Source organism: Mesocricetus auratus, unplaced genomic scaffold, assembly GCF_017639785.1.
Source record: "Mesocricetus auratus isolate SY011 unplaced genomic scaffold, BCM_Maur_2.0 Super-Scaffold_100010, whole genome shotgun sequence".
Taxonomy (NCBI): Eukaryota; Metazoa; Chordata; class Mammalia; order Rodentia; family Cricetidae; genus Mesocricetus; species Mesocricetus auratus.
In genome coordinates this window covers 50866346-50878853 of record NW_024429194.1, presented here as the reverse complement: position 1 = coordinate 50878853, position 12508 = coordinate 50866346, and the positions used below count along the sequence as shown (strand labels likewise).

The 12508-nt window shown below is 42.3% G+C and overlaps 1 protein-coding gene across 7 annotated transcripts in view; it reads right to left on the bottom strand.

Moving 5' to 3' along the window:
• Satb2 (SATB homeobox 2) overlaps positions 1–12508 on the bottom strand; it is a 174348-nt gene that overhangs the window by 41631 nt on the left and 120209 nt on the right. For all 7 annotated transcript variants that reach the window (XM_040753598.1, XM_013121125.3, XM_005080901.4 and 4 more), the window contains 2 exons: positions 10490–10702; positions 6169–6324 (listed from right to left, as the gene is read on the bottom strand). In XM_040753598.1, coding sequence (XP_040609532.1) covers positions 6169–6324; positions 10490–10702 — 369 coding nt within the window. The remainder of the gene's footprint in view (positions 1–6168; positions 6325–10489; positions 10703–12508) is intronic.

Below are 12508 nucleotides of genomic sequence, written 5' to 3'. Positions count from 1 at the left end.
CACATAGGCACCCACGTTCTTCTCTGGAAGAACCATGGCATAACTCATGGCTCTTCCCAAACAGGCTGCTGAGATTTCAGAGAAGGGTCTGTAAATGGGAAGCCAGATTTGCTTCAAAGTCACTCAAGTTTCCAAGGAACCAGGACATAAACAGACAAAGTATGCCAACTCAAAATACAGTAACAATGAGCTTAATATCAGCACAGCACAGCAATGAGTACTGTGATTACTAATGACTCCAGTAAACAACAATAAGTAAACAAATAAACAAAAACTAATTTTATACAATAAAACAGAGAGGGAAAAAAGAAGACAAGTCTTCATTATGGAGATATGTTGCTATCAAAACAAACCCACTGGGAATGTTTGTTGATACTCCTAAGTAGGTTCACATTCCTTCAGGTTATGCCAAGAGAAGAAAGCATGGCAACTGGAAGGCCACACTGTAAGCAATTGTGTGCTCACTACTCAACTACTGTTGTATCAAGGAACCATTTCCATGGGTATAAGAGTTAGTGGTGATTTCCATATACATCACTCATGCAGTCTGCATTGTTAACTGAGCACCTAAATGGTTACACATGTGCCCCACTTGACAAGAGCAGAGCCTGCTCCAGATACACTGTCTCAAAGACCCAAGTATAGAAGCAAAGCTCCCTCATCATTAACCTGCTCTGCTAAGTGTAAGCATCAAAACAGAACCAAGGGCCCTGAGGCTGATGAGCCAACTTATCTCATACATGGGCATTTTCTGGCCCAAGCTTCCTGACTCTCACCATACCAAAGAAATCAGCACAGCCAAATATTTATTTCCAACACCCTCCTAAGGATGCTGTCCCCATAATGGGACCATAAAATAATATTAAATCATTTCTTTTGAATGTATACAAAATTGTAACAGTTTGATCACATGAAACATAAGCAATAAAGGCTAAGAAACTATAGTAGTAAAACTAAAGAAAACCTTTTATACTTTATAAGTTTACTCTCCCACTTGAAACTCTTGCCTTTATTACATGAATTATAATATAGTTTTTAAATGTTGTGCCAGGTGCACACGCCTTTAATCCTAGCACTCAGGAGGCAGAGGCAGGTGGATCTTTGTGACTTTGAGACCACCCTGGTCTAAGAGCTAGTTCCGGGACAGCCCCTAAAGCCACAGAGAAGCCCTGCCTCAAAAAACTCCCCCAAAATAAATAAATAAATATATATATAAATGTCTGACATACTCAAAGCAATAAATACATTCCATGAAATAAGTTCCATCAATAAATATATTCCAATGGTTGGTGCTATGTAGCTCAGTGGTAGACCATTTCATTGCATGCATGAGACCTCAGTGCAATCTCTGGTACCAGGAAACAAATAAATAAGTGAACAAATTCCAATTACATCCTTTACAAAAATAGAGAAACAAATTCTAAAATTCCTAAGGAACTACAAAAGTGCCAAAGAGGCAATAATCAGAGGCATCATACATCCTGAATGAAAATTATCTCACAGCAACTAAAGCTATACCTCAGTGATAAAGTACCTGTCATACACAGGGCTCTGGGGTTGATCCCTAGCACCTACAATAAATGAATAAACTCTTGTTACAAAGCTATCGTAGTCAAAACTGCAGAGTGTTGGTTTGAACACAAACACATAGGCTGATAGAATAAAATAGAGGGCTTGGAAATACATCTAAACTGAGTTACCAAAAAGACACAATGGGGATAGAAGCTCTGGAAGTTTAGTGGGCTGAGGACCAAGAGTTCAATACCAGCTATGCACTTAGACCCTCTTAATCAACCAACCAACCAATCATTAAAAACCATCTGAGGAAAGGATATTTCCATATCTAGAAGAATAAAATTGGACTCTCAGGACACACATACAAATTGGCTCAATTGGTGGTGGTAGTGGGGCTACCCAAATTTAAGACAAGAAATGGGCACATCAAGCTAGAGTTTGTTGAGTTGTTAGATGAAAGCTCAGAACATGCATTTTTAATGAAAATGTAGCAATAAGGCTTAAAGTTCTATATAGAGAATCTATTTAATCATAGTGCATATGAAGCATAGAAAACACTGAAACCCACTCACATGCAGCATGAACACACTGCATCCCACTCACATGCAGCATGAACACACTGCAACCCACTCACATGTAGCACAAGCATTGCAACCCACACACATGTAGCACAATCACTGCAACCCACTCACATGCAGCATGAACACACTGCAACCAGCTCACATGCAGCATAAGCATTGCAACCCACTTACATGTAGCACAATCACACTGCAACCCACTCACATGCAGAAAACAGATTTTGTGGGAATGTGATGATAGCTTTTTACTGAGTCCAGAAACTCCTCTCCTGTCTCTAGCTGCAGAGGGCTCATTGTCCTGCCTTCTCTGCTCTTGCATGAGGGAGAAAACCCTCCGACCCTCCCTCTGGTTACAGCTGCAGAAGCTCCCAGGCCTTGGGTGTCTGGAAGAGCATTCCAGGATCTCTGGACTTCTGAAAACCTAGGTAGAGAGGAGATGCTACCAGTGCCATCTCCTCAACCTCCTCTTGGCCCCTGTTTGTTTCCAGATCACCTCCTTTGCTTTATCCCAGCAGCATCTGAACACTGCATCTCAGCCTCTCAGGATATCTTTCCAGAATTTTTGTTCACTGGTTTATTTAATTGAAGAGAAATGGGAATTAAATAAAGCTCTGTCCCATCCTTCTCCTAACCCAAACCTACTAGGAAATTTCAGTTTGCCTATGTACAAAGATTCACACTTCTCTCAAAAAGACACCAACCTCAAATGGTCCTCAGCACTCTACCAGCTAACATACTAGGTTGTGAAAGAGGGGAAATAGCAGGGTGTGGAAAAACAATAATCAGGTGTCTAATAAGCAGACAACTACTGATTCAATTCAAAAATGTGGCTGAAGATGCTGCCATTGGGCACCTGGCCATCCCTGGAAGACCACAGAAGGCGACAGCACACTAATTTCTTTCCTCTGAATTTCATTTCCAAGATGACAGGCAATAAACAAGCAGCAGCTGAGAAGAAGTGACGTTAAGAGCTCCACAGAACAAGCATAAGGCAGAGGGAGGGAGAGGGAGGCCACTGAGGAGCGACAGGATTCCCATGTCCACTTTCACCCATGTTGCACATGAGTCTTATGGTGTTGTAGACTCAAGTGACACAGAAAACGTCCTCCATCCATTCTGACTGCTGGTAAGAACCCCTCTGCCCTGTGTCAGAGAGAACACTCACTGGTCATTACTGCATCCTAGCAACTAAACTAGTCCTTGGCTGGAAATGAAGGTAAAGCATGGATAAGCAGGTCCTTCTGCCTCCGTTTAAGCACTTGTGACTTTTTTCCCAGCAAGAAAGGGGCAAGAGGCAGATGGAAGTCACTCAAGAGAACTGATGAGGGCCACCTGGCCATGGTACAACCTGAGACAATTTACCCCAGAGGAAACACATCAACTTAGACTTCTACAACCAACTTGTCACCCTTTCACTCCATTCTGAATGTCTCCCCTCCCACAGAGCCTTCAAAGAGCAGCTTGATCTGCCACCCCCCGATCTTTTACTTCCCCAACATTCAGGGTGGCAGTCACTATCATCCTCACTAACTAATTACAGCAATTTCCACCAAAGAGTGAATGGGTCTGCTAGATGATTCAGTTCTATTTTAAAGTTGATTCTAATGAAGGGGAGAATTGCTACCCATGCAACTCCAGAGCTCCCAGTCTCCTCTGGTTCTTAAGAGTTCCTAATCAAAGATTTCATTAATTTGACCTCTATATGAATGGAAATTTCAAGAAAGGCATTCACCTCCTCAGTCACCCTGACAACTTCCAAGCCCTCGGGGGGAAAAATGATAGAAATAGAGAAGGAAATAGAGGAGAGGGGAAAAGCATTGTCCACTTACTTCTCATAACCAATGAAGTATGTATTCATCCTGAGGAGGTAAAATTCTGACTGAGGATCATACCTACATTGTAAACATACATTAAATATGTGTACCAAGTCATCAATGAGTCTGCCATGGGGTGAATGCTGGTGTTTCTCCAGGAGGTTATCGTTTTTTGCTGAGCTCCCTGTGAAGATATCTTATTCAGCAGTCCCATTATTTTAGAAACATCATATATGAAATACTTATCTGATCAGCTATTTGCAATATGGTTTTCTTAAAAGTTAGATAGAGACCATTCTTTTGATGAAAAATGAGATACTTCTGAGTGTCTCATCCCCACTTATGCTCAATTTCATCCTTTGGAATATTAATTCTCAGAACCACTTTCCGAGATTCTACAAATCAGGACTACTGATTTCTCAGGGAGGCCTCAAAACTGCTAACTGCCAACTGGCAGGCACAGCTCTCAATCAGCCACCTGAATTGATTTGGAGGCCTTGCTAATTCCACCAGTCATGGTGCTATGTCAACAGGAAGTTTGTGGGCCCTTAGTGGAGCTCCCAGACTCTGGTCTTTGGTTTATCTTGAAAGATGCTTATAAAAGAAGGACCAGGTAAAACTTTGAAATCTGCATCAGGACCAAGTTGTGGGTCAAGTTTGCAAAATCGATTGTGCAGCTTTTACACCCACTGCACATTCACACATATGTCCCTTATTACCCAGTGGAAAACCATTAAACGCACAGTAGTTTTGCCAAGTGGCGTTAGCATTTAACAGCTTCTTCGTTTAGCAGCTCCAAGTCTCATTATATTTTGCCATGTGGTACATGGGATTTTATGCATTTAACAGTGTAGGGAGGCTCTAGGGCGTTGCATGCATTTTCATCCTATGGTTGGACATATCTTAGCAAACTTGGTTCACTAGTTCCCTTGATGGAAGGCTCAGAGTCATTTGGAAGAATGACTACATGGAAACTGAAAAGGGAAATGAACATTTCAATCCTCCAAACTCCTTTGGTATTTTCTATTTTTATTAAAAACTGAAAGTGAGTTACTATAAAATCGTAGGTTCCCCCCCAAAAAAAAGAAAGAAAGGAAGAAAGAAAGAGATTAGAAAGAAAGAAAGAAAGAAAGAAAGAAAGAAAGAAAGAAAGAAAGAAAGAAAGAAAGAAAGGAAAAGGTGAACCCGCAAACAATCATCTAAATATAACATTTATCATTTTAAGGACAATTTTTATTAAACTTTTTCTTGCTTGATATAAATGTAACTTAGTACTGTAACACGCAGTAGTAACTCAGTACTACAGCACACAGTAGTAACAAGAGTTAGTGCCCAACAGATCTGTTAGAGAGAGGGTAAGGACCATTCTAACATTTGCATATGTAGGAATGAAAACATCTGTCATGCAAAGCACAGCGGAAATCAAGCTCAGAATCCAAGGGCTCTGAAAATGAGGCTGCAGCTAACTTGCACTTCCTGCACCCTGCATTAATTGTTTATCTGTGGGATGAGGATGGGAGCCCTGCAAGCAGACCTAAGCCAGTAGCTGCCCCCATAAGCAAGATGAAGCAGAGTAGATCCTGCAACTGTTGCTGCTCCCAGAAGCAAAGCCGAGCATCTGTGTGTTGTTTCCCCTGAGCAATGCACTCCCCTCCATCCTGTTGCTGAACACTTTCACTGGATAAGCACCCATGTTTTCCTGCTAAAAGATTTTAGCACTTACTCTGGAAGCCCCACATGTGTTTCTCCTGGAAAAACAACTGTGTTCTATATGCGAACGAAACACCTGACAAGGTGTCTCTGGGGCTGGGCAAACGTAGTTATTAGAGCAAAATCAGTCCTTTCCCTGGTGGGAGTAGGGAGGTGATGTGCCATGGTTGAATGTGGTCTCAAGGAGGGGGGGGGTGTTATGCAAGGCTACGTTTTCTTTAAATTAAAAAAAAAAAAACACTGATCTGCTTCCTAAGAAACAGCATTTTTTTTCCTATGAGTGCAGCAGGCTTTGGATGAGGGGGGAAATATTTTAATCCTGACCCTTTAATATCAAATTGTTATTTAAGAGAATGGAGAGAGGTTCTGGCATTGTATCTGCCCTGAGCTCCAGTGGGAGTTACAGCAAAGCCATGGGGCAGAAGGCAGAGTATGATGGGCTCCCCAGAGGTTATTATTGTTATTATTATTATAAAAACAGATGTGCTTTTATTGGAGGGCAAGGAGAGCAGTCCCAGCCCTCTGTTTTGCTCTTTTAAAAAATCACTCACCTGACTTTTGTTTGCAGCCACTTTGGCAAACAGGGCTTGAGACACCTTGGCCCTTTTCATCTCCTGTTGGATCTCATCATAAATGGCAGCTGTGATGCTGACGTTGGCGCCGTCCGCTTTAATAGGGAGGTCTGTTGTCGGTGTCGAGGTTTTGGCCTACCAAGAGACCATGAAAATAATAATTTAAAAAGTGCTGCATTCAGAGCAACCATCTGTGCAGAAATTATCAGAGGGTTCCAATCAGCTGATGCCAAACCACATTAGCTACAGAGGGACACTTCCTGTCCATTATTCTAATCAGGTTAATTGTGATTGGAAATAATTGCAATGCATTCCTATAGGACATACAGAATCCTGTCAGCTCCTGCTTGCCCTCACAGTATCCTGGTGGCTCACAGGTAGGAAGGCAATCCCGGGCACCCAAATATGTCATCTATCTACAGGCAAGCAAACAGAACACACCTTTTTCTTTGTAAAAATGGTACACCTTACAGAAAGAGAAAATTCCTTAAGGAAAAAAAAACTGAGTAAATGGGTAGAGGTCTCTAAATAATAAATTATTATTCAATTTAATGCACTCCCGCGAGTACCTCTCATTCTTTATTAAGGCTTCATGTATGTTATTTGAGTATGTGAGGTACCCATCATTATCATCATTATGCTACCTAGACAGTCACCTAATTTCACCTAGGAAATCACTGGAAATGAAACAAAATTTCATTTCATAAAACTGGGCTTCGGATGCCTTCCATGCAGAGTTTTCATTTTCTTAAACTCATATTGTGGTCTTATGCATTCTGCCACGCTCGTTTTAATTGAATGATTTCCCATTAGCTTCAGAGACAAATGAAGGACAATGCAGAAGGTGTTGTGCTTCCTGGGGTGGTAATACCCTAAAACATCCAAGTCAACCTGGCCCAAAAGACTGCCAGAAAGACATAGCTTACTTAGTCTGATGCCTAAGCTGCCTGCCTGGAAGGTCCAAGCAGATTTCTTATCTCTGGCAACCCATCCTTGGATATAGTGGCATTGCTGACTAAATGAGTCTAAGTTTGGTTTTTATTCTGTCCTCACTCACCCTGAAAATCCCATAATAAGAATGATGTCTGCAGATCACAACTTTCCCTCTGCTGCTGCCCGGAGCTGCCCTCCCCTAGGCTGGCCCTATGCAGGTCTGATAGAAAACAGTATGCAGTCACGACAGAGCCGCTCCATGCAAGGATGTCGTGAGCCTGGCCTTCCTGCTCTGAGTTCCCATGAAGGCTTGGCTTCCTGAGAGTACACAGTGGCATTTGCCATCTTTCTTTGCTCTCCATGCCCCATCTTCTATTACCAAGTCATAATGAGTGTAATTGTGGGCTTCTGTGGGCCAGGCACTCTAGGAAGACTGTTAACTTCTGTTTTCCCATGTAACACTTATAAAAATCTAGTGGGTGAGGTGTCAGCATTCTGATTTGCAGGTAAAGGAGTTGAAACAACAGAAGGCTTTACTTGATTTTATAAAGGTAGTGAAACAGTGAGGAAGGCACCCCGAACTCATGCAGTTTAGACTCCAGAGCCTCACTTTCATATGCTACACCATTTCCACACAGGGCAAGTACCCACTTCCCATAACAACACAGTTTTTCATCTTCTCACAATATCTAGCTCACACACCGCTCTCCCCATTGAGTGAGTGGCATTATGTTTATCAACTGTTTTCATTACCTTCACTGCCTCTGCTTACCCGATTGCCTAAATCTTCACCTGAACACCAAGGGCTAAAACTAAGTGGCCACTATAGTACATGGCCAAGACTAGATTTTGGCATCAGTTTAACTATGGTTCAAATCCTAACTCTACCACTCAGCCCTGGGAACTCACTAATACCAGCTTTTTAGCCCATTTGAGCCTGATTCCTCATTGGTGACATAAGGACATCACTACAAAAACAGTAATGATGGAAATCGTGCAAACTGTTCATTGTACTGGCTGTGCTGACATTGAATGTGAATAAGTGGCCACTTTCTTCCCACTGAAGAACACTGGCCACTGAAGAAGTATGAGAAGATACTGGAGGTTTAATTTCAAATCTGAAATGTCTTTGATCTGTTTGTTGTTAAACTGATAATAAAGTGTTCAAGGAATCTGGAAAACTATTTGTACAAAGCTACCTGTGTAGATGAAGTTGCTGACTCCAAATAAGGGCTGTCTGTGGTTCCTACACTCATTCATTCTCAGACTAAAACTCTACAGAAAATTGTACCATTTTTCCCCCTGTTCTGAGACTTGGACTTGCTGTGTAACTGATGGCCTTGCTGATTACAGGCATGTATTACCAGGCTTGGCTAGCTGCTGTCCCTGTTTGTATAACATATCTTTACTACTGAGACATGTCAGAAAGAATTTTAAACACATAGGTATACAGGTATGCATGAATGTTTCAAAGACTCAAACAACTTTCTCTTTCCCAATCTTCAGCCACAGATATAGAATAAAATGGGAATGAATGTATAATCATGGTTCTAGAATTATAGTCCTCAAAAGTATACCTGAAAATTTCATGTGTATTTTCAGAAATCAAAAAGCTATAAAATTAAATGTTCAACTTCCTGTACTTCTCCCTAAGGGAACCTTAATCTAGGAATTTTCAAGTTTGAATCCTAGTTCAAACAAAGAAAATGTTGTCCTAATTGTGAAGCTATACTAAGCTGGTCAGGCTCTGGAAGAGATCAGGTCTCTGGAAAAATGCAGAACATACAGTCTTTTTTTTTTCCGGTTTTTACAAGACAGGGTTTCTCTGTACTGTTTTGGAGGCTATCGGTCCAACCCAGCCTCGAACTCACAGAGATCCACCTGCCTCTGCCTCCCGAGTGCTGGGATCAAAGGCGTGAGCCACCACCGCCTGAACATACAGTCCTGTTAGAAAAATATTACAAAGACACTGAACACAAAGCGAACCAACCTGTGTGGTTTCCTAACAAATATAAGTGGCCTTGTTCCAGGACAACTGTCTGGCTGAAGGGACATGGAATAGGAAGTATGGCTAGACTCTCCAATAACAGCTGAACAGTCTTTAAACATGGTAGAAACACTACTGACTTTACTGGCAGTCGATATTAGTGCAAGTTACCAATGTCCTAACAGTTCACTATATGGTTCCTAATATTCAAAGAAAAAGGCTTGGTTGCACATGACTTTTAACAGTCAGCATGACTCATAATTTACTAAAGACTAAGGTGTAAGTAATGCAGTTTGGCAGGGCATGATGGAAAGTGACCTTTAGTTACAAATCTACGGCAAAAATATAGAGCAAGGTATATGGGGAAAATGATGATATTATATTTGCAAAGGGTCTAATATTTCTACCAGAATATAGTTCTGATTCTGTGTTTAATCAATTTCTTGGAACTTATCAGAAAAAAACTAAATAGTAAGAACAAAACTATAGTAGCTAAGCAAAGCAGCCTTTTATTTTGAAGGATTCAGTTTTCAGTTTTGCACAAATGGATATGTACCAATTCTGTTGGGTTGAGAACCATCACTCAGAATTTAGATGTCCCAGAGAATGGAATGGCTTGATCATACCAAGTAGGGAAAGTTTAGGGGAAGCAGGGGGTAAGTGAGAAATGAGTGGCTTACATTTAAATTGGAAATGTGCCCTGGTTAGCTTCCATTCTGAACACTTTACAAGTGTGCAAACAGGATGGCCAGAAGTTCCCAAATCCTACGAGGGGCAAACTGAGGCATCCTGTCACCAGGACCCATCACTCTGGCCCAGCTACCATACTCCCTACACACAAGACTTTTCTACTGCGCTCTTTAAAAAGTCTTATTTTCTTTGTAATGGGGGGGGCGTGCACATGAGTGCAGGTGATGAGCAAGTCAGAAGTGTTTGATGCCCATGGAGCTGGAGTTACAAATGAAAGTAATAATCTTAAGTGCTGAGCCATCTCCCTCCCCATCGAATAAACAAGCAATTTAAGGAAAATAAAGTGCATGGCATACACACACACACACACACACACACACACACACACACACACAGCTTCCACACAACCCCCAACCCCCACTCCTTTCCTCTGAAATGGCACAATGAGTAGGAGCTCACCCCACCTACTCTTGCCTCCTCCCCTTTTCCTGCTCATTGGAGGAATGGGGCTTTCCCAAAGGGAAAGGAATAACATACCACAGAATGGGATTACCATATGACATAGCTACAGGCTGTACCCTTTGACCTGTTCCTTGGATTAAGAAACCCTTGAGTTATGTTTCTTGGTGCTTAGGGGGATACAGATTATCCATGAAACACGACAAGTGAAACGTGGAGCAGATAGCTCACCTGAGGGGTTCGGGAGGAACTGGGACTGCTAGAGGCGGAGGAGACCATGCTCACATTGGGGTTCATGCTCCTCTCTCGCTCATCCTGGTAAATGCGGTCACGCTCCACTTCAGGCAGATTGAGGAAGTTCTGCATGGCCCTCAGGTTTACTAGCAGAGACTGGGAAGCAGTCCTGGGGTCTTCTTCCTTGCGCAGGATCTCTGACAACAATCCCTGGTGGAGCGGGGGAAAACAGGCAAAGTCACGTCTACAGATTTACGTGTGTGGCTTCCATCTCCCACCCGACTGGCCCTCTGTTTGTTTGGCACAACCAGCTTGAGAGGATACCAGGAACATGCCTAATTCCTTAAGGCTCAGAAGGGATCTGTGGGAATGTGCTCTCCTTCCGGGGCTGTGCCTTATTTTAGGGTTTCTATTCTGCCACCTCATCATCGCTGTAATAATCCTATGGCGGCAATGCCAGCGAGCAAGGTAGGCGCTCGGGAGGAAATGTGGAACTGCAATTACCACCAGGTGCCTCCTGCAAGTATTTCAGGAGCTGTAAGAACTCTCTCTGCTTGAAACTGGGAACTCTTGGCAGTCCTGCTTAGCTTTACAAATCTGCCAAGTTTGGTAAATTTAGTTCCGACATTTAAACAGCATGAGAGATTCACATCCATTTAAAAAAAAATAAAAGTTTGGCTGAATTTCTGTATGACCGGCCACTGATTTCAATATAGACATTTCCTATAGCAAGACAAAAAGAGACAGAGAAAGAAAAACAGAAAGAAATAGAAAGCAAATGATTGCACTCTGCCAACCATCTGATAACTTCCCAATCCTCATACACAATAGTTATGTTTGCACAGGTACCAAAGGCACCCAAGACTTTTGTGAGGTAGCCTCCTGGGGAAGCTCTAATCTTACAATTAAGGTGATGAAAATGTGGTCACATTAGCCAGAGATCTGAACTTGCTCTAATGTAGTGTGGATAGGTCCCTGTGTTTTCTGAATGTGAGACTCAACCAAAATAGGGAGCTCTAAGTGCAGTGTTTTTTGTGTACTCTAGTGACACAGAACTGACAAAGATTTTGCCAATACTCTAGTGCAGCAGCACGGCCTGAGAGGAGGACAGGAGAGATGAGCTAGAGTGAAGTTAGGGCAGAGGCAGATCCATCACTGCTCCAGACACTTGTTGGATGACCACACAGAGACATCATTCCCTATTATCAGATGATATCCTTCTGCAGGGCACTAGGAGATTAGGGTTTAGCGCTGTTCCCCCAGGAAGAGCTAAGACATTAATCCTGTCACTCAGAACAGATGGGGCAACACCAAGTCATGAAAAGTCACTTTTATGAACTGCAGCAAAGCACTATTGGTGCCAATGATGTTTGCACTGAGGGGAATTAATATAAATGCAAGAGACACAGCTCACATAAAACAGCAGTGGACATGAGAGGAAGAAATACTCTCTGGCTGGACAGAAATCTGCAGTGTACAGTGGGCATTTTCATATAAATGAATATATCGAAATGTAGTAGTGAAAGGCACTTATAGGAATGCATATCACATAGTCATCAACATTTCAAGGATGTACAACCATCATTCAGAACATCACATAAGGGCTGGCAAGATGGCTCAGTGGGTAAAAGTGCTTGGCCAATGTCCTGGGTTCAATTCATGGGGCTTCCAGAATAGGAGGAGAGAACTGACTCCTGCAAGCTATCCTCTGACCCCGACATGTGCACTGTGGCGCGCGCACACACACACACACACACACACACACACACACACACACACACAAAATAAACCTAGTAATTTTTTAAGTCATACAAAACAACTACACTGCAAGGAACCTATGCTAACTCTGCACTTGGAAGTCACCCTTACTTCGATTGGAAGAATCCTAACACTTAGAAGAAGTGCTGGGAAGCACACAGTGCATGTTTGAGGTCAGAATGTGAAAAAGGGTAAAATATGCCACATAATGAAGCTAGAAGAAATGTGGATGCGTGTGTGTGACTATGTGTGATTTGG